Source organism: Symphalangus syndactylus, chromosome 3 (genome assembly GCF_028878055.3).
Source record: "Symphalangus syndactylus isolate Jambi chromosome 3, NHGRI_mSymSyn1-v2.1_pri, whole genome shotgun sequence".
Taxonomy (NCBI): Eukaryota; Metazoa; Chordata; class Mammalia; order Primates; family Hylobatidae; genus Symphalangus; species Symphalangus syndactylus.
In genome coordinates, this window is record NC_072425.2 from 58,662,997 (window position 1) to 58,686,649 (window position 23,653).

At 36.4% G+C, this 23,653-nt stretch overlaps 1 protein-coding gene across 7 annotated transcripts in view; it reads left to right on the top strand.

Moving 5' to 3' along the window:
* The window catches only part of AGTPBP1 (ATP/GTP binding carboxypeptidase 1), a 200,758-nt gene that overhangs the window by 126,427 nt on the left and 50,678 nt on the right, over positions 1-23,653 (top strand). For all 7 annotated transcript variants that reach the window (XM_055272087.1, XM_055272089.1, XM_063636285.1 and 4 more), the window contains one exon: positions 21,800-21,887. In XM_055272087.1, coding sequence (XP_055128062.1) covers positions 21,800-21,887 — 88 coding nt within the window. The remainder of the gene's footprint in view (positions 1-21,799; positions 21,888-23,653) is intronic.

Below are 23,653 nucleotides of genomic sequence, written 5' to 3' on the forward strand. Positions count from 1 at the left end.
TTTTTTGAGATGGAGTCTTGCTCTGTTACCCAAGTTGGAGTGCAGTGGTGTGATTGTGACCCACTGCAACCTCCACCTCTCAGGTTCACGTGATTCCCCTGCCTCAGACCCCCCAAGCACTACAGGTGCATGCCACCATGCCTAGCTAATTTTTGTATTTTTAGTAGCGATGGGGTTTCACCATGTTGGCCAGGCTGGTCTTGAACTCCTGACCTCAAGTGATCTGCCCACCTTGGCTTCCCAAAGTGCTGGGATTGCAGGTGTGAGCCAATGCGCCCAGCTAGAAATTTAATTTCTTGAATAGTTTTAGGGCTATTCACATTATCTCTTTTATCTTGAGTGAGTTGTGGTAGTTTGTGCTTTTTAGGAATTGGTCCATTTCTTCTAAGTTGTTAAATGTATGTGCAGGGTTGTTTGTAGTATTCTCTTATTATCCTTTTGATTTCTGCAGGGTCTGTATTGATAGCCCCTAATTAATTCCTGCTAATGATAATTTCTTCTCTTTTTTTCTTTGTCAGTCTAACTCTAGAGGTTTATTAGCTTTGTTGACTGTTTCGAAGAACTAGTGTTTTGTTTCACTGGTTTTCCCTACTATTTGTCTCATGAGATCATTTAAAAAAAAAAACTCTGAGTTGTACCCACAAAAATCTTAAAAATATAGCCTCATTCAATGTTTTTGTGTTTAGTACTTTAATATATATAAAACTAAGGATTATTTGTAAGACACCTGGTAGTCAAACATTATGCCTGTGGAAAATGACATACTTGTATGAACTTAATATCAGCATTTTAAAATTGAAACATCAAGTTTCAAGTATTAATGTTATAATGGCAATCTTTTTGTGTAAAAGAAAAGAATTTTTTTCTGGCATACAAGAAAACTTACATTGGGGCTTGAGAAGAAACATATGTGTGACAAGTTACAAAATCTCCAAGGTCTCAATCATTTGTTGGAAAGATTGAAAAACTTTTAACAACTGAGACATGAAATGCTGTATCATCCATTTCATTTAAATCCTTTAAGTTGTTAAAAGCATGAATATGATAATGCTCTTTAAGCGGACATTTCTGAAAATTAAAGCTTTCAACAGTTGAAGAGATTGTTCCCAATTGTCATTATTTATGTGGAAAATAGGATATTGTATACTCTAGAATTACTTCACATGTATGAAAAAAAGCTTTAGTCAGATTCATTTATTTAATGCAATAATTGTAGGAAGACTAGGTAGCATAATACCTGGTTTAGTTATAAACACTTTTCTAAGATTTTTAAATGGCTTAAGTAACTAATTTTTAACTGTTTATTTTTTTAAATATGTATATTTTGACTAAAAGTTCAGTGAGTATATTGATTTATGTGAATAGTGATAGGAATATTCTTGATACAGTCTATTTCACATTCTTTTGTGATTTTCAACTACTAACTATGGAATGTGATATTTCTCAGAAATATGTTAACCTTAAACTTTCAATTAACTTTAAAAATTACCTTAATTGGAACTCAAAGTATTATTAAAATAAGAAACCTAGTGATTTCCCTATTTAACTTGTAATGATGCTACATAATATTTTTAGAGGAGAACAATTAATTAAATTAATTTTATTGGTATGGTGGGTGCTCCTTATGAGTAAAATATAAAGACATATTTATTCCTGACATAATAGTCAATATAATTTTCAGAAATGCTACAAGTAGATTGCATTTTTACTAACTATATTCACTTAAAATAGAACTCTTAACACTTTAAACTTTATTAAAAATATAACATTTTAAATTAAAAGTATACATTTTGGAGCAATGCTTCTCTGTTTCTTAAAAAAACCTATACCTTTATGTGATAGATAAAATAATTTCTCTAGTGTCGTTTGAAATTTTAAAATGAATAAAATTCTGTAATTAAAACTAATTCAAAGCAGTGAGACAGATGGCTGCTTTATTTTTAAATTTCCTCTCCTTCTTCCCTCTTCTCCTTTGGATATTCTTGTATGTATATCACACTTTCCAAACTCACTATGTAGTGAATTTGGAAAACAGAATGGTGTTAAGAAAAAAATAAAACCATTGACAATGCATCATCCAGAGATAATCACTTTAACATTTGTTGCTTCTTACCAGCCTTTTTTATAATAGTGTATGATTTCTACTTACATATAGTTATGCATTTTTTTAAAAAAAGAAGACTCATAACCAATGCAATTTCATGTTCTGTATTTTAATCAAGTTTTATGTTATCAGCATTTTTTTCTGGTTATTAAATATTCCTGTGAAACATAGTTTTAAGAGACATCCAATGGAAGTACTGTAATTTATTTATCCAAACCTTTCTTTGTAAGACAGTTGTTTCTGATTACTTTCTATTTTAAATATCGCCGAGGTAAACGTTATTATACATAGATATTTGTATTTATAATTCATAGAAGTATCTGTATGCCAGGTACACATGCATGTTTTTCTGATGATAAAACAGTAGATATTTAATATGAGAAAGTAAGTAAATTAAAAACAGTTTAAAGGAAAAACTTTAGAAAGGGAGCATCCAAAAAAAACCATTGTTTAACATTTTATCTGTTCTTAAATTTATTCACATTCACATACATAATTTTAAAATTAAGTTTTACTCTTTTACAGATTTGGGATGAAAGCTCAGGTGTAACACTACATTTTTTTCAACTGTACAATAATTTGTAAGAAAAAACTTTCCCCATGCCCGTTAAATATTATTCAGCAGCATCGTTAGTAATGTCTGTGTAAATATTCTATTGAGTAAGGTACAATAAATGACTTGAACGATAACAGATTGAAGATTTAAGTCTTTCTCCACATTTCAAAATTATAAGCTGTCTTGCAGTAGATACCCTTAATTATTTGTTTACATATATGTTTCTGATTATTGCCATGAATTCCTAGAAATTGGATTTCTCAAAGAGAATGAACATATGTTGCTGAAGACTAGGGAAAATGGGTACTACAGTGCTGGTGAAGTATTAAATTAGTTCAGCCTTTTTGAAGTGCATTTGATAGTGTGTTTTCAGTGTTTATATTTAACAGCATCCATCCGGATTTATTTTGGTATTTTCTGTGAATTGGGATTTAACTTAATCCTATTCTCAGTGGTTAAGTAGCTACAACTAAATTCATTCCTTCTCCAAAGAGTTTTAAAGTGTCGTTGATGAATTTATTGAATTGTTAGACATTTCACATTTAGAACTGCGTACCTGATCTATGAATGAAAGAAAGGTACGAAATATCATTCAGAAGCCATTAAACATTGTTGCTCTGTTTTGGCTGTTAAGACAATGGTCAGGTTAGTAAAACAGATTAGAACCTGATTGGTAAAATGCCACCATAACTTGCTTATAATTCCTCACTTTTTAAATTTGAATTCAATTATTTTGACCTCTTAGACATATGTCCCCATTGGTTTGAAACACCACAGTTCTTATAATCTATGGTCCTACATACACACTAATTATGTTTGGGGGTTTCTTGCTGCTCTAGTACCACTGTGTTTCTAATTTATTTTGACTTTAAAATATAGTCTAACATCCTGTAGTTATTTTCAAAAACAATTTACAGACTTTTCTACCTATTTTTTCTGAATAGTTTATTCTGAATATGATTCACAATAATTTTATCAAATACCAAAAATTTCCATTGGATTAAGTTTGTAGAATAGCTTGGGAGAGACAGAGTATTTTATATCCAGTCTTACTACTAAGGCACATGATGTTTTGTTTTGTTGATTCAAGTTTTTTTATGCCTTCACCTATGTTTTTTAGTTTTCTTTTTGTAAGTTTTATATTTCTGTTTACCTTTGTTTCTGTTGTGAAAGAGTACTCCTATTTTCAAACATTACTTCTATTAAGAAAGCTATTGATTTTTATATATTTACTTGAAAATCAACCTTCTTGCTGAACTTTTTATTAGTTATTATAGTTTCTGAGTTGGTACTTTGGATTTTCTTGATACCTAGAATTTCTGTGATTCATAGCTATATTGTGTATCTTTCATTGTTTTTGAATAGAATTTTGACAATGTTTAAAATGGATACACTGGGCATCCTCGTATTTTATTTTAACTTCAATGGGAATGTTGCTAGTATTTACATTAAGCATATCCTTGTTTTGAGATACATATTTTTCTATTTCTAAAAATAGAAATAATTTCTATTTTAAAAAAATCAGATATAAGAATTTTTTTGCATTTATCAATGAATGTAATGTAACCATATTTAGTCTATAACCTTTGGATGTGTTGTATTATGTTAATAATATTCGTATTATTGAGCCACCCTTGGATTTTAAGAATAAGTCAGCTTGGCTGTGTGAATTGATCTTTTATGATACAGCTATTTTTGATTTGTTAAAATTTTGTTTAAAGGTTTTACATCATAAGTTAGACAAGTCAGTTTCCTTTTTCGAGAACTATCTTTGTCTAGTTTTGGAAGGAGGCTGATCTTACTTTGAACACTTAAATGTAAAGGCTTTTATTTCTGCACCCTATGTTCTGGAACAGTTTAAATAACATATGTTTTAATGAAATTTGCAAAAAATGTGCCTCTAAAACTGTCTGATTTTGTACCCTTTAATTGGGTGAGAGGGGGTGCTTTTGGACTTTTTCAGAGTTTTCTGTAACTCAGTCTAGATTAGTTTTTTATTTTTTGTTGAGGGAGTCTTGATAATTTGTATTATATATTTTTATGTAAGTGACATTTAGATTTTAAAAATTCAGTAGCAGAAATTTGTGTGCTATCTGCAGTATGTATATTTGCTTATTCTTTGGCTTAGTTTTTTTCAATTTTTTGATAATTAAAACTTAATTTTATTTTGTTGTTTTATAATTTTAAAAAGCTGATTTATTCATTATTTCTATTGGAATTTTTTATACTTATTAATTTCTCTCTTTACCTCTCTGCAGGTTGATTTTTTTTCTTTTTCTAATTTCTAGTATGTTTACCTAAATTTATTTTTGTCTGTTGATCAAAGTATTTAAGTTTCAAATTTTCTCTTGATTACAACTTCTGTATTCCCCTCTCAAATTTTAATATTAAGATCTCCTTGTTACTTTTTGTATTACTTGTATGTAATGTTGGTATCCTTTAGATTAGAATTATTTAGGCCAGAGTTTACATTTTAGTTGGTTGTATTATTTTTGTGAAGACTTTTCTCATTCTTTCAAATTTTAATCCATTTTGTTCACTGATGTGGAATTTATGATTTGCAGTAATTTTTTGTGGCTTAATATCTGGTCAGTTTTTGTGTTCATGGGCACTTGGAAAATAATATTCATTCTTTTTAGGCAACATAATGTAACATACATTGTTTAGTGAGGAGAAAAAAAAAAACTGTTTTTCTTCATCCTACTCACACTGCTTCCCACACTTCTGTGCCCAAATGTGTGGGGATTATTTTCTCCACACATTCCAGTTCTTCTGCTCTCCAGACACCAACTGGGTGTCCTTCCTACAATTCAGTTATGATACAAACTACCTGGAGTTAGTGCAGACCTCAAGGATTAAGGACTCAGTCTCCCATGCCTGCCCCTCACTACAGATGCCAGTCAAAAGCAGTGGGTCCCCAGGTTACCATACTCTGACTTGATTACAAACAGGGAGTCCCATAACCCTCCTCACTTTGATAATTTGTTATGGTAGCTCACAGGACTCAGGGAAACACTGAATTACGATTCCCGGTTTATTATAAAGAATATGATTTAAGGATTCAGATGAACAGCCTGATGAACGGGTAGGTCCAGAAGGGTCCCGGGTACAGGAGCTTTTTTCCCCATGGAGTTGGAGTGCACCACCCTTCTGGCATGTGGATGCATTCACCACTCAGAAACTCTCTGAATCCCGTGCTTTGGAGATTTTTATGGAGGCTTCATCACGTTGATATGATTATTAACTCAGTTTACAGCTCCTTTCCTTTCCCTTGAGGATGGAGTTTGGGGCTGAAAGTTCCAAGCTTCTTATCATGGCTCTGTCTTTTTGGTGACCAATCCCCATCAAAGAGTACACCAAGAGCTGCCTCATTAGAACAGAAGTTGTTTCTATCACCAGGAAGTTCTAAGAGCTTTTTAGATCCTCTTTGTCAGGGAGTGGGGTCAAAGACCAAATATTAGAAGAAAAGATGTTTCTGGCACCTCCATTGCTTAGGAAATGACAAGGGTTTTAGGAGCTCTGTGCCAGGAACTCGGGGGTAGAGACCAATATATATAGAGAGAGATTTCTTATTATTTCATATTTGGCTGGGCACGGTGGCTTATGCCCGTAATGCCAGCACTCTGGGAGGCTGAGGTGGGTGGATCACAAGGTCAGGAATTTGAGACCAGCCTGACCAACATGGTGAAACCCCATCTCTACTAAAAATACAAAAAATTAGCCAGGCTTGGTGGCGCACACCTGTAATCCCAGCTACTCAGGAGGCTGAGGCGGAGAATAGCTTGAACTCAGGAGGTGGAGGTTGCAGTGAGCTGAGATTGTGCTATTGCACTCCAGCCGAGGTGACAGAGTGAGACTCTGTCCCCCCAAAATATATTGTTTCATATTTAATATTATACATCTATTCAACTTTCTATATCCTTGTTTATTTTTTGTCTTCTCTGTCTACCTAAGACTTAAAAATACTTAACAGTCTTGAATTATGTTGTGTTTCTGTCAAGCCTTCATTTAAAAAATATATTTTTTTTTTATTTTCATGTGATGTTACTTGGCACATAGGATTTTGTAAGTTTTCCATGTTCCTTTTGCATATCCCTTTAATAGTATAAAATTACCACATTTATCTCATTCAGCATCTTTTGCCTTGAATTCTGTTTTTATATTGGTTTGAATTTGCTTGATATATGTTTGCTTTTTTTTTTTTTCATAAATAAGAGGTTGGATTTTGTTGTTTGATCATTTGTCTTTTAATAGACGAGTTTAACCTATTTAAAATTCTTACAATTGATGTGCTTGGGTTTTTATGCTTTCTATTTTTGTGCTTCTTTATTGTTTTATTTTTTATTTAGTGTGACACTTATTTTAGCTGTGGAATCCAAATGTAAAATGCAAAAAAAAAAAAAAAGCCCCTAAACCACAAGATACAGATCACGAGGCATATTCTGCATTGGATTTTTCAGTCTTGCTCCATCTGCCTTAAGTTTAATACAGATTCCTTCCAGATTCTGATGAGAAGTTGTCTATTGTGAGTTTTCTTCGTATTTCCATGTATTCGTAAGTATTTAACTAGGAAGTTAGTAGAAGCTATGGGAGCTGTTTAGGTAGATGTAATATTTTATTAAACTTATCTTTAGATTTGTTAGGTCAATACAACATAAAGCAAATCTTGGTTTGTCTTAACATGAACAGAATTAAAAGAAAGGGACCAGTATTTTGGTAAACTAGAATTTAACATTGTAAGCAATTATAACTAGCAATAATTCATTTTAAAGGTAGGGGCTTATGACCAAAGAAAGTATGTGCAGTGGAAACTTCTTCATCTGGAAGTATTTATTTAATTGTCATGCATGATTGAAATGAGGAAGTATCAGGAGAGTAGCTTATTGTCTGTAATTTTTTTTTTTGATTGGGGCGTGCTGGTTGGGGGACTATTTAAGTGTTGGATTCTAGAAAATGTGCCCAATAGAGGTTTTGTTCTTTGGCAGTGTCCCCAAAAAGGAACAGGCTGGCAGTTGCTTCTCTTTCAAGTTGTCCTTTTCTTGGAGCTTTTTAAAAGTGATTCTATTGAATACTTAGTGGTTTTCACAAGTGAATGATCTTAAAGTTAAGCAGTTTAAAAATATTTGTTTCATACTGTATTTTTAATTGTAAAGAGAATACTGCCTTTGAAATACTGAATTTGAGAATGTATGTCACTAAATAGTGCTGTGTCTGTTCAATCCATCACCCCCTCTTACCCACCCATTACTTGGAAGGGATTTGCTGAAATTACCACTAGATGGCAGTCTTGCATTTTAGTGACTTGGAGCTTCAGTACCAAGCTTCTCTTTCACTTTCTCTCCATCTTTGTTTCTCTCAGATTTTTGAGGATTTTCAACTGCCTTCTTACATAAATTGAACATGTTTGGAACCAGGCAATAAAGTACAATTTTGGAGTCTAGTCTGTAGCATTCTCACCGCTTTGCCCACGTTAGTTAATTCAAGTCTCCTCTGCCTGCCTAGAATGGATTAGTCCCCCTGACAAATGTTCCTCATACATTTTTACCTTTTGGGGTGCTCTTTACAGTTTAATATTATTTAGGTGTGTGGCTTTCCTACATTTCCTTTTTCTCTTTGTAATTAGTATTATACATTGAGGTACTTTGAGACTATCTAAATATCTTGTTTCTTCTCAAGCTTTTAATGTATTATTATCAGGATAGACTGGGTTTCCTATTTGACTCAGTGAGTTATAATTTGTTGCTATCATTATTTATTTTGTTATTCAAATTGTCCAGGATTTGGCCAGTGGGATACCATTCATGCTGGTGTGTGTGCCCTTTTGAGATATTCCTATCATTCCTTATGGGTGCCCTTGCTTTTTGGCACAACAAGGCCCATCTTGCTTTTCTCTGCCCCTGAATGAAATCTGCTATTTCTTCAGAGTGCCGTTTTACTTTAGTAGTGAATGGTGTTTAAAAACCAAGATCTGGCCGGGCGCAGTGGCTCACGTCTGTAATCCCAGCACTTTGGGAGGCCAAGGCAGTCGGATCACCAGGTCAAGAGTTCGAGACTAGCCTGGTCAACATGGTGAAACCCCGTCTCTACTAAAAATACAAAAATTAGCCGGGTGTGGTGGCACATGCCTGTAATCCCAGCTACCTGGGAGGCTGAGGCAGGAGAATCACTTGAACCTGGGAGGTGGAGGTTGCAGTGAGCCAAGATCACGCCATTGCACTCCAGCCTGGGCAACAAGAGAGAAACTCCGTCTCAAAAAAAAAAAAAAAAAAAAGAAAAAAAGAAATTTTCTTAAAAACCAAGATCTGTACACTTCGTATACACATTGCTATTGGGTTATTACTGTTTACAAACTATCTCAATGAACAATTAGGGAGTATATTTAATACATACATAATATTTACACAGAAATTCACATTTGTAGTGCTTTCCATATTCGTATGTACATGTTTATGTATGTGTGTATATAATCACACAAACACACACATATGCTCCATGAGATTATACTTATACCTTAACTTTCAAGCAAATAACACAGGCTTTATTCTTGTTTTCTTTCCATATTTACAACTTTCTTCTCCAACATAGATAATTTTGGGCCCCATTATCCGTAATATATTAACTTGTTTGATCACTTCCAGTTTATGTAACAATCTCCCTGTTGTCTATTTGGACAGATGCCTTCCTCCACCCTATTGAGGGTCTGATATCCCAAATCAGTCTTCCTTCCATCCTCCTGCATGGGTTCCCTCCCTGTTTGTTTTTTCATTTTGTTTGTAATTTCTAGTTTTAGTACACGGTGATCAGAGAGTTTGTAGTATTTCTATTTTGTGAAATTTGCTGTTGTTTTCCCTGTGATATAATATATTATCAGTTTTTATGAATGTATTGTGCTATTGAGAAGATATATTACTTATATCTTCTTATATTATATCTTAATATATTATCAGCAAATTCCAAGCAAAGAAGATATCTTTGCTTGGAATTTGCTGATAATATATTGTCATATGTATTATCAATTTTTACAAATGTATCATGTGCTGTTGAGAAGATAATAAAGAATATATCTTCGTCATAGAAGAAGATATATTTTTCATCTGTTTCAGGATGAGACATTTGACATTTAGGTGTAAAAATTGCCACATTGATTATGTTATTTGGTTCTCTATATTTTGTTTTCTTGTTCAATTGTTCTATCTTATTCTGAGAGTGGTGTTTTGAAGACTGTATCAATAGTATGTCCCTGTCGATTTCTGCTTATATCTCCTGTAGTTTCTGCTTTATGTAGGAGGTTGATCTTATCAGATGCATTGATATTAAGTATTATTATATTTTCATTATGAATTGTGACTTTGTCATTATAAAATTCCTTTTTCTCATTAAATATTTTTTGTTCTAAAATCTACTTTAAGGATTTCAACCCCGATTTTATTGTTCCATCTATCCTCTATATCTTTGCTCATTTTACCATTTATAAACAATTTAAAGTTTGTTATATTCTGTCTTCTAGTAATACTGAAGGCCTGGGTCATGTGTGGTTTTATATGTGCTACTTACTGAATTTATTGATTTTTTCTTAAGTTGGGATGAAAAATCAAATTCTGAGACTGGAGGATAATGGCAGCCACCTGAATCTGAATCTGAAATTGCAGCTGTAATACTAGACATGTTAGAAGCATGTATTTCTTTCTACGTAGAGTCATTGGGTGTAAATAACATGCAGCTTACGATAAGTGCCTTCAGGTTTATTAGAGCTCCACTTTAAACTTTTCTTGTTCTCCTCATCTGTTAAATGAGGGTGTTAACATCAACTCCAACATTTTACAAATCTGTGATTTATAGTACATTAATGATTATGACCTAAAACATCTCATCTTTCTTTGTATTTGCACATAATATTAACCATGTTCTCAATAAAACTTTGGCCTTTACATGGATATTATTAGGGGCTAGTGCCATTGGATGTTACTCTGGCAGTTGAATATTTTGATTATCTATATTTGAGGCAAAAAATTGACAGTTCTAAGCACACTTGTTTTATGTACATGAAGGTTTATCCTTTCGCTAATGAACAAATCTTGCTCAGTTATAGGCTTTCTATTACTATATCAGGTTGAATAGACTGGTTTATTGAGTCTGAGTTTACCTCATTTGATTGATTCTTGCTGGGGCATCTTACTTTGTCCAAATGGTTTTTGTTACAGTCAGAATATCCAAATATAGCTAACTTCACTGTGACCAACATTTAATATGATTGTTTTAAATGTGATATGAGAATACATTGTTTTAAATGTAATGTAAGAATAATTGCCTTTTATAACATTAGAACACATGAGACAAATCTAAAGTGCCCTTTGACCTCAACTTGAACCTTTCACTACTTTATATTGTTAAATTTTAAAAATTGATACATAATATTTGCACATATTTATGGGGTATATGTGATATTTTGTTACATGTATAGAATGTGTAACAATCAAGTAAGGGTATTTAGGATATCCATCACCTTGATGATTTATCATTTCCATATGTTAGGAATATTTTAAGTCCTCTCATCTAGCCATTTTGAAATATACAATATATTGTTACTGATAGTCACCCGACTCTGCTATAGAACATTAAAACTTATTTCTTTTCTTGAACTATATATTTACACTCATTAACCAACCTCTCTTCATCCCCCTTATCCCTCCCACACACCCTTCTCAGCTTTTGTATCTATTATTTTACTTTCTACTTCCATGAGATCAACTTTTTTACCTACCACATATGAGTGAGAACATGCAATATTTGTCTTTCTATGCCTGGTTTATTTCACTTGACATAAAGACTTCCAGTTCCATCCATGTTGCTGCAAAGGACATGATTTCATTTTTTATGGCCACATTGTATTTCATTGTGTATATATATCATTTTCTGTATTCATTCATCCATTGATGGATGCTGAGGTTGATTCATGTCTTTGCTATTGTGAATAGTGCTACAATAAACATGGGGTGGGTGTAGGTATCCTTTCAGTATACTGATTTCCTTTACTTCGGATAAATACCAAATAGTGGGATTGCTGGATCTTACATTGTTTTATTTTTAGTTTTTTGAGAAGTTTCTGTACTGTTTTCCATAGTGACTACACTAATTTACGTTCCCACCAACAGTGTGTAAGAGTTCTCTTTTCTCCACATCCTCACTAACATCTGTTGTTTTTTTTTTCTCTTTTTAATAATCGCCACTTTAACTGGGGTAAGATGGTATCTCATTGTAGTTTGATTTGCATTTCCCTGATGGTTAGTGATGTTGAACATTTTTTCATATGCCTGTTGGCCATTTGTGTGTCTTCTTTTTGAGAAATGTCTATGTCCTTTGCCTACTTTTTAATGAGATTATTATGATTATTTTTTACTATTGAGTTGTTTGAGTTCCTTGTATATTTTGGATACTAATCCCTTGTCGGATAGATAGTTTGTAAATATTTTCTCCCATTCGACAGGTTGTTTCTTCACCCTGTTAATTGTTTCCTTTTATTGGACAGTTTGGTCAAGTTACATTCATTGTTATTGGTAGTTAAGGACTTACTCCTGCCATTTTGTTGTTTTCCAATTGTTTTGTGGTCCTCTCTTCTTTCCCTCTTTCTTTCCTATCTTCCCTTTAGTGAAGGTTATTTTCTCAGGTGATATTTTTAATTTCTCTTTTTATTTTCTGTTTATCTGTTGTAGGTTTTTTGAGATTACTGTGAGGCTTGCAGATAACATCTTGTAACCCATTATTTTAAACTGATGACAACATGGATTGTAAAAACAAACAGATTAACAAACAAGCAAAAAGGAAACTAATAAAAACTATAATTTCATCCCTCCTCACTTTTTGACTTTTTGTTGTTTCTGTTTATATCTTACTATTCTATGCCTTGAAAAGTTTTATCATTATTTTTGATAGGTTCATCTTTTTGTCTTTCTACTCAACATATGAGTAATTTACTTACCACAATTACAGTATTATAATATTCTGTGTATTTCTGTGTAGTTATTATTACCATTGAATTTTGTACTTTCTGATGATTTCTTATTGCTCATTAATGTCCTTTTCTTTCAGAATGAAGAACTCCCTTTAGCGTCTCTTGTAGGACAGGTATTTGATGTTGATGAATTCCCTCAGCTTTTTTTTTTCTGGGGAAGTCTTTATTTCTCCTTCATGTTTGAAGGATATTTTCAATGGATGTACTTACTATTCTAGGATCAAAGGCTTTTTTCCTTCAGTGCTTTAAATATGGCATGCCACTTTCTCCTGACCTGTAAGGTTTCTACTGAAAAGTCTGCTACCAGTTATATTGGAGTTCCTTTGCATGTTATTTGTTTCTTTTCTCTTGCTGCTTTTAGGATCCTTTCTTTATCCTTGACCTTCAGGAGTTTGATTATTAAATGGCTGGAAGTAGTCTTGGGGTTAAATCTGCATGGTGTTCTATAGCCTTCTTGTACTTGAATGTTGATATCTTTCTCTAGGTTTGGAAAGTTCTCTGATATTATCCCTTTGAATAAACTTTTTACCTTATCTCTTTCTCTACCTCCTCTTTAAGGCCAATAACTCTTAAATTTGTCCTTTCGAAGATATTGAAGTATTCCTTGATATTGTAGGCATACTTCATTTTATTCTTCTTTTTCTTTTGTCTTCTCTGTGTGTTTTCAAATAGCCTGTCTTCAGGCTCACTAATTCTTTCTTCTACTTGATCAATTCTGCTGCTGAGAGACTATAATGCATTCTTCAGTATGTCAGTTGAACTTTTCAGTGCCATAATTTCTGCTTGATTTTTAACAATTATTTCAGTCTCTTGGTTAAATGCATCTCAGAGGATTCTGAATTCCTTCTCTCTGTTATCTTCAATTTCACTGAGCTTCCTCAAAACATCTAGTTTGAATTCTCTGTCTGAAAGATCACATATTTCTGTTTCTCCAGGTCCCTGGTGCCTTAGTTCATTTGGTGAGGTCATGTTTTCCTGGATGGTCTTGATGCTTGCGGATGTTCATTGGTGTTTGGGCATTGAAGAGCTAGGTATTTATTGTAGTCTTCAGAGTCTGGGCTTATTTGTACCCATCTTTCTTGGGAAGGGTTTCCAGATATTCAAAGGGAATTGAGTGTTGTGATCTAAATCTTTGGTCACTGCAGCCATATCTGCATTAGGGGGGACCCAAGTCCGGTAACACTGTGACTCTTGCAGACTTACAGAAATACCACCTTTGTGGCCAACTGTGAGATACAAGATAATTTCTTGGATTATCAGGCAGAGGCTCTTGTTCTCTTCATTTACTTTCTCCCAAACAAACAGAGTCTGTCTCTCTGTGCTGAGTTGCCTGGAGCTAGGGGAGAGATGATTCAAGCAACCCTGTGGCCACCACCGCTGGTACTATACTGGGTCAGACACAAAGCCAGCATAGCACTGGGTCCTGCCCAAGGCCCGTGGCAACCACTGCCTAGCTACTGCTGATGTGTTCACTCAAGGCCCAAGGGCTTTCCAGCTGGGCTTGTGTCCTACCCTTCAGGGCAACGAACTTCCCTTAGCCCAGGGCAGGTTCCAGAATGCTGTGCAGGATTCAGGGCCTAGAGTCGGGAATGTTAGGAATCTACTTGGTGTTCTGTTCTACTGCAGCTAAGCTGGCACCCAAACTGCAAAACAAAGTTCTTCCCACTTTTCTGTCTCTTTTCTTCATGCAGAAGTCTTTTCCCATATCCATCACCATCCCAGGCCTGCGTTGAGTACTGCCTGGCTCCTGCCGATGTTCCCTCAAAGCACAAGGTCTCTTCAGTCAGCTTGTGGTGAAAGCTGTCAGGCCTGGGTCTCTCCCTTCAGGGCAGCAGGCTCCTCTCTGGCCCGGGGCAGGTCCAGAAATGCTGTGCAGAAGCCAAGGCCTGAAATCGGGGACCCTAGGAGCCATCTTGGTACTGTTGTCAAGCTGGTGACCAAGCTGCAAGACAAAATCCCCTTTACTCTTCTCTCTCCTTTCCTTGAGCAAAAGTATTACCTCCCTGTGGCCACCCCCTGAAGCCAGCATGGCTCTATGTCTCACCCAAGGCTTGCAGTGAGAACTGCCTGGCTACCACTGATGTTTATTCAAGGCCCAAGGGCTCTTTAGCCAGCAGGCAATGAATCCTGCCAGGACTGGGTTGTTCCCTTCAAGGCAGTGGGTTCCCTTCTGGCCCAGGGTGTGTTTAGAAATGTCACCTGGGGCCTGGGGCCTGTAATGGTGGCCTCAGGACTCTGCCTGGTACCCTGTTTTACTGTGGCTGAGTTGGTATCCAAGTTACAAGACAAAGACCTTTTTATTCTCCCGTCTCCGCTCTCAAGCGGAAAGAAGGAGTCTCTCCTAGACCTACAAGCTGTGCTTCCTGCGGTTGGGGGAGGGGTGATGTGAGTACTCCCTTGGCTGCTCTGATTGGTGTCCCACTGGGTCGCATGCACCCCACATTCACTGGCTCTGAGCCCAGCACAGCACCAGGACTTGTCCAGAATTTCAGTTCTGTGACCTAGACTGCCTTTCAAGTTTATTTAGGACCCCAGAGTGCCTTAGCCTGCGGTGATGGGGCTAGCCGGAACTCAGGTTCTGACAGCTGGGATGGGCAATTCCCATCCGGCTAGGTCAGTCTAAATACTCCCTTCATGAACACCGGCTGAGTTCTGCCTAGTGTTGCCTTCTGCTGTGACATTAACAGCACTAAGTTCCAATGCAAAGTCCCACAGTCACTGCATGTTCTCTCCCTGAAGCACACGGATTCTCTGCTCCATGTGGCCACTGCTGCTGGACTGCGGGAGTGGTGTGAGCAATTCCAGATTGTCTTTCCTACCGTCTTCAGTGCATTTCCTTGATATGATTGCTCACCTGATTTTTGGTTTTTAAAAAGGGGCTTTCTTGCATGGATAGTTGTTCAATTTGGTGTTCCTATTGTGGGGCGTGGAGTGGGGGTCGGTGATCACTGGAGGCTTCTGTTTGGCCATCTTGTTCTGCCTCTCAGCTGTTTATTTTGTTAAATAGGTTTACTTTCCCTCACATCTTCTCTTTGCTTCCTGGAACACCAAAAAATTGAATATGTGTTTGCTTTATGGTGTGCCATATGTCATGTAGGCTTTGTTCATTCATTTTTATTCTTTTTTTCTTTATTTGTGTCTGTCTGAGTTATTTGAAAACACCTGTCTTTAAGTTCTGAAATTCTGTTGTCTGCTTTAGTCTATTGTCAAAGCTAATATATTTTTTTCTATCATTCAATGAATATTCTTCAGTTCCAGTATTTGTTTACTTTTTAAAAAATGATATCTGTTTTGTTGGTAAATTTCTCACTTATCATCTGAATTGTTTTTCTGATTTCTTTGTATTGTTTATCTGTGTTCTCTTGTATCTCACTGAGCTTCTTTGATACCATTATTTTAAGTTACTTTTCCAGCATTTCATGTATTTCTTTCTCATTGGAATCTGTTGCTGGAGAATTATTGGTTGCTTTGGAGGTGTCATATTTTCTTGTTTTTTCGTGTTTCTTGTGTCCTTACGTTATTATTGGCACATCTGGTATAACAGTCACATCTTCCAATTTTTTTAATTTACTTTCATGGGGAGGACTTTTTTCTGAAGGCATGTCTATGATATTGGCTGGATAGGGCACTGTGGCTTTGATTCTGGGTGGATGCAGTAATGTGGCTCCTGTAATTTCTTCAGTGGCTTAGGGTATGGTTGTTAGTGGTGGCTGTGGTGAAATTTGCTGAGAATGAGGATGCCAGGTCGGCCATTCCTTGGGCACCAGTGGTGGCAACAGCAGGCCAAAGATTCCTGTCCTTAGGACCCAGCATGACTGGTGTTAGTGGGTCTAAGAGTGCCAGTTCTTGGGCCCCCATGCAGCTTTCTCAGATGCTGGCAGTTGCAGCTTTGGGCCAGAGAGGTGGGTGGGTCCTTTGGCTCCTGAGCAGCAGGCATAGTATGAGCAATGGGAGGATCAGTGGTGGGACAACTCTTTGCCTTCTAAGCGGTCTGTGCTAGTGTTGGTGGTGGCTGCGACAGGCTGGGTGGTCCAATCCCCAGACCCGCAGGTAGTGTGTGTGGGTGTGTGCCAGCTGCAGTAGTAGTGGCAGGCGAGGTGGCCCATCCTCAGACCTCTGGGAGGAGTGCTCGGGTGTCAGCAGTGGTTGACATGGCTGAGTGATCCCTAGGCTCCCAGGTATGCTCTGGTGTTGGGGATGGTGGGGGAGCCAGGCCAGGCAGGCCTGTCCTCAAGCTCCTCACGTGATTTATAGGGGCTCTGGCTGTAACGAGGACAGCTGGGGTGATCCCTAGGCTCGCCTTAGAGTGTTTGAGTGGGGGCAGCAGCAGTGCTGGTGGGCTGGGGAAGTCTGCCCTCAGGGTGCTTGCAAATGCACCCCAGCCCTGCTGCTAGGGATTGCTGTGCTGCTATCAGTGGCAGCAACTGCAGGCAGGTGGCTGGGGAGTGTGTGCCTCAGCCCCAGGCGACAGCTGGGTACCTGGGAGCCTGTTTGCAGGGCGTGTGTTAATGTAGGGTGACCACACTGCCAAGGGCAATGGAGTTGCTGCCAGGGGCTTGTGCTTTGGCCCCAGTGGCAGCGATCAGCAGTGGTGGTGGCTGTGGGTAGGGGAGCCTGTCCTCTGGGCACGTGCAAATGCATGACAGCTTGCTGCTGGGAAGTGGGGTCTCTGCCAGTGACTGTTGCTTAGGTTTCAGTGGCAGCAGCCTGTGGCATTGGTGGCTGTGGGTTGGGGAGGCAGGGGCTGTTGGGCCTCGGGGCGGGATGCAGCTGAGTGGGGGCTGGGTTCTCAAAACCATGCCAGTACTGCTGCTGCTTAGGTCACACCCTGTGTGAGCTCACTCTCTGGAGCAATACCTTCGTGCAGTCTCGAAGCAGCTCCCTGTGTTAGTCTCAGGACCTGTGAGGATGGAGGGTCTCCCCGCTGGCTAGGATTGGAGGAGTCTGTAGTGTGGATGTGGACCCCTGAGAATCTCACTTACCCTTTTCCTCTACTGGGAAGCCTCCCTGGGCTCCCGGCCAAGTAGCCTGCCTGCCTTCCCTCTCCTTCCTTGTCTTAGGTATTCTCGTTACTTCTCTGTTGAGTTTCAGTATTCTGTCTTAGATGATCTATTTTAAGGGTGATTATCTACTCACTATTTTGTTGCTTCTTTGTGGAGCAGGTAAGTGCCAGATGCCTCTAGTCAGCCATCTTGAAGCCCCTCGTCTGTCTCCTGTGGTCACTATTGAAACTATTAGAATGAGTTTTGTGTTATGGTGAGTTTTATGTGAGTGGGGGGGATCAAAACTTCAGATTGAAGTGGCTCACTGAGTCCCAGGAAGTGATCAGGAAGGAAGACTTATTTTATATGTACCAGTGAAATTTCTGAGTTTCAAGTATAAAGAGAAAATTTTAACATGTTTCTTTAAAAGAATAGGTTACTTAAAAGGAAATAATGATAATAATAATAATACCAGTAGCTAACATTCATTGAATATTTATCACATGCCAGGCCTTGTGCAAGTGCTAACACGTGATATTTTCCATCCACACAACAAACAACCCAGTGAGGTTGTCACCCTCACATCACAGAAGAGAAAATGGGGGCATAGAGTGGTTAATAGTCTGGCCGGGATCATGCATCTGGTATGTGGTGAAGTTGGAATTCAAACCCAGAAAGTTTGGTTGCAGATTGCATGCTCTTAATCACTGTATTTTTCTGCATATTTAAAAAATTAAACTAGTATTGGACTGCTCATCTGTAGCACCGGAAGCCAGTGGACATCCAAATGTCTTTTGAAGAATCTGTAAATTGTTTGTCACTGCCAACAAACTGCATGTCAGTGTTTATAAGAATTCAGAAAATATACAGAGTGAAGGTCTGTCTCAAAAACAATGATTCAGAAAATATGCTATCGGATCTCTCTCTGAACAAAATGAGTAAAAGGTCTCAAGACAGAAGTATTGGGACTTATAAAACGTGTTAACCAAAAATATTCTAAGGGGGGTAATGTAGGAGAAGTGAAAATTAACTTGTCTCAGTGGGATGGCTTAGTTACTTCATTTAATATAGTGTTAGAAAAATATCAATCATGACTATGAGGGTGGAAAAGTAGAATTGAAAAGCATGATAGAAAGCTTCCAAATTAAGGAAGAAAAGAAAATGTGGAGCAATGCCACGAAACCAATACAAATAAAATGGTAAGGAAGAACAAAAAAAGCATTTGTTGGTATCAGAAGTAGAAAATAAGATAGAGGGAATACAATGAAATGTATATCCGTCATCACCAACTATGAATAAATTGTGAAGTACCCTCAAAAGGTCAGAGATTGAAAGTAACACAGTTTAGTGGGATCTCTCTCTCCCTCTCTCCCTCTCTCTCCCTCTCTCACCTGCTCCCCACCGTGTGTGTGTGTGTGTGTGTGTGTATGTATGTGTATGTATGTGTGTGTGTGTGTTCAGTGACAAGGTTGAAAATGAATGGACGAAGATAAACTAGGCAAATGAAATTAAAATAAAGCAAAAGTGGTTAATATTAGTGTCAGTCAGCCGGGTACGGTGGCTCACGCCTGTAATCCCAGCACTCTGGGAGGCCGAGGCAGGCAGATCACCTGAGGTCAGGAGTTCGAGACCAGCCATGGCAACATAGTGAAACCCCATCTCCACCAAAAAATACAAAAATTAACTGGGCACGGTGGCATGCGCCTGTAGTCCCCAGCTACTCGGGAGGCTGAGGCAGGAGAATCACTTGAACCCGGGAGGTGGAGGCTGCAGTGAGCCGAGATCGTGCCATTGCACTCCAGCCTGGGCAACAGAGCGAGACTCCATCTTGGAAAATAATAATAATAAAAAAAAATGATGTCAGACTAAAACGTCAAGGTCAAAAACACTGACTTGCATAGAGGCAGATATTTTGTATTTACAAGTTGCAATCCTTGGAGATGCTGTAAACCTTTATACAGCACAGCAACCCTGGCCACATGGCACCTATATAAGCAGGGCAAAAAGCTCCAGGAAATGCAACTTGATTAGAAAACATTTATGAGAATTTAAAGTACTCCTTTCAGAATCTGACATATCAAGAAGACAAAAATAAGTAAGGCTATAGAGAATTTGAGTAATATAATCAACAAGCTTGATTTTTTGATTTACTAGGATCCCATTTGAAACCCTAAACGGAGATGCGAGATACAAGAAAAAGTGGTACTAATCTGGGAGTCCTGTGAAAAGAAATAACAGGATGAAATCAGATTTCCTAGAAAGCAACTCATCCAAATTAGAATTATAAGTTAGTGATATCCTGGAAATACACTTTAAAAAAAGTAGACTGGATTCTAAGAAATGATATAACATGATAAAGAAACTGAAAACTTAGAGACATTAGGAGGGAGAGAGAGAGAGAGAGAGAAATACCAAAAGCGATGAGAGAGAGAGAAATACCAAAAGCGATGAGGAAAAAGTGAGATTCTGAAGAGGCCATATAGCTGTTGAAGGGAAATTTTAAAAAATATGTTTATTAATAAGTTACCATATTGACATGGTATTCCAGCTGCATTTTATTTATCCTTTAAAGAATAGATGGTGCTTTTATTATTTATTCTACTAAATGATGGACAGTTTTAAAATTTAGTTTTCTGAAGCTAGTATTATCTTACCAATACTTGGTAAAAGTAAATTGAAATAAGAAAGATCATCTTAAGAACTTAGATGGAAAAATTCTAAATATTAGCTAACTTAGTCACATAGTATTAAAAGAGTAGCATTTTCTTAGAATGCAAAGATAGTTCAATGATAGGAAACCTATCAACGTAATTTATTGCATCAGCAGTTTAAAGGAGAAAAGCCATCTGATTCTATTATTAGATGTTGAAAAGGCATTTGATGAAGTAATTAAAACTGAAGTATAATAAAAATTATGGTGAAACTACTCAAGTTATGGGAATAATAATAGCATTTACCACGTAAGCGTGGTTGTAAGGATTTAATTACTTAATACATGTAAAAACCGTTAGAGCAGTGTTTCACATATAGAAATTATTCATTGTTAGCTATTTTTATGACTTAAACATGACAAAGTTGATTTGCAAAAAAGTGGCGAATATTACATGGAATGGCAAAACATTTTGGTTCAAGTCATGAAAAAGAATTGTTTGTTTTTACCACTATATTCAGCATAATTTTTTTGAGGTTTCATTTATCTAAATGTAGTAAGAGTAGAAAATGAAATAAATGATATAAATACTAGAGAGGAGATAAAATATTTTAATTATATTACTGGAAAATCCATGAGACAACTAAAAACCTGTTACAATTAGTGAGTTTATTTGATAATGTGAATATTAAGATAAATACAAAAAATAAATGAATAGTGCTTCATTGTTGGAATGACCAGTCAGAAATGGAAAGGGAAAAAAGAATCTTATAAAAATACTCACAGGTAAGTTTAATAAAATTATTCTGTACCAGGAAAAAAAAATGACTGTCCTTAAGTTAGAATTTAAGGCAAGTCAAACCAGATCTCAATAAAAATTGTCAGCCTTTCTATAATTAACATGAATTTAGTTCAGTTCCATTTAGAAACCTAGTATATCATTTAGAAATTAGGTAAGATGATTTTAAAGTTCATGTAGAAAATACATTTCTAGAATACCCAAGAAAATACACTTTATATTTTTGAGTCCCTCTTCCTTTTCTCTCCTACAAACACATATATGTATGGAGAAGAGTGGGGAAGAAAGCAAACATGCCATTTTGGTGGTGTTTTCCCATGAATTTCAGTGTAGATGGAAATCCATGGAGAGTTAGAGGGGTGATTGTACATTATGTCTTTACATATGTTTTGGCTGTTTCACTTTTTATAAGGAATATGTTATCTTTAATTGATTTCTTGTAGAAAATTTAATAGAAAAGAGTTTAATGACTTCTCACTCTAAAGTTGTAATCCTGTATTATTAAACTAAAAAAAGCATATCTTTGGTTGACTTGGAATGTTTAAGAACTGCATCAGATTTTTAAAATACATACTAAAAAACTGAAATGTAATTTATTTCTGCTTTCCTGAATGTTTGGTGCGTTCTACAAAGGCAAGATTAATTTTTAATTCAAAAATTCTGAAAATAATTTTGTCTCTTTTTTTCTCTCTTTCAAAGGTATGCAACCACTCATGTACTCGGTTCAGGAAGCATTAAATGCCAGACCATGGTGGATTCGTATGGGGACTGACATTTGTTACTATAAGTAAGTATTTTAAGAATATTAATAGAACGTCAGCTTACAGAAGGCAGTATTAAGTCATCCTGTTTCAGTGTAAAAGGAAACAGTAGAGTTATTATTGCATACTTTGAATTGTGGTGCTATGCTTTAGTAATTCTAAAGAGTCCTTTTGAACTTGAGATCCACTTATGGAGTGTATATAGTAGAAGTAAAATGTGTTGTATAGGCAGACAAACTTAGGTCCAGGCTGTGTCTCCACCACTTAGAGAGTTATGTGTCCTCAGCTTTTCTAGCTTTAAAACTCTGGAAACTTTATTGAATAAAACTGAAAATAGAAATTACGAGTAATAATTTGCAGTGGCTTTTTGTTGTTCCTATGATATCAAGTATGACTCTTATCTATTCTCTTTTTATATTAACACACAAATATTTACTTCATTTTAATTTCCAAAACATTAACTGGAGATGTGTTCCAAATACAGTACATCAGCTTACACAGATCGTCTTTGACTGTAAATATGTGATCTACTTATAGCAAGTTAGAAATAAGTGCTAGAGGCTGAGTGTGGTAGCTCATGCCTGTAATCCCAGCACTTTGGGAGGCTGAGGTGGGCAGATCACCTGAGGTCAGGAGTTCGAGACCAGCCTGGCCAACATGATGAAGCCCCATCTCTACCAAAAATACAAAAATTAACCGGGCATTGTGGTGTGTGCCTGTAATCCCAGCTACTCAGGAGACTGAGGGAAGAGAATCACTTGAACCTGGGAGGCGGAGGTTGCAGTGAGCCGAGATCGCACCACTGCACTCCAGCCTCGGCAACAGGGCAAGACTCCATCTCAAAATAAATAAATAAATAAAATAAAATAAATAAGTGCTAGAAATAATTTCCTACTTCTGTGGAATAGTTTGATTATTCTTCAGCTCCACCTCTAAGTACTCAAGGATTCTCATTATCTTGCTTCTCATTTTTACTCTGTCTGTAAATGTTTCCAGGTAATGTTCATTGTTGATTCCACTTGGCACCCTTGTTTCTTCTCTGTTACTAAGTTCAATCCTGACATTTCTGTATGGTGAATTTTGGCTTTTTAGATTGTGCTTAACTGGCACTAATGCCCCTGTTTTTTAGTTTTATCAAGTAGAAGAAGCTTCTAAAATTAAACTGTTTTGACATGGCTTTAGAAAAAACTTGCTGTTAAGTACTCTTACTTTCTGGGAAACAGTCTTCCTTGGAATTCATCTCAGTAAGATTTCTTCCTTACTCTTATTAGCAAAATGAATAGCAAATAAATGAGAAACAGAAGTAAAGGTAATGTGTAATTCGTCTGCACTATAATACATCTTGTATTTCTTTTAATGGTAGACTAATATAAAAATAGTCTTTGATCACTTGTCTCTCATAAAGTTGGGTGAAACTATCTGAGCAGTGCTTGGCTAGATTTTAGAATTATTTAGACTTTTAAAGAATGAAACAATGTTTTTCAAAAAAAGCATTCTTACTTTCATGCTTCTTTATGTTGTCACATTAGAAATTGTCAATCAGTGAATGCTTTTTCACATTGCAAAATGATCATAGCAGGACAAGTTGTTCTATTCTATGTAAGGGGTGATGGCAAGGATTTTTATATTTTTAGTTTAGGTTCTGTCTTTTCTTTTGGCTACTACTTCCTGATCTGGAAGTGGAGTTCAATTCAACAAACATTTATTAGCCACGTTCTATGTAAGACCCTATTCTAGTTGTTTTCCTGAAGCCTGAGATATGTTTATTTATTTTAATTTTAATTTTTTTTGG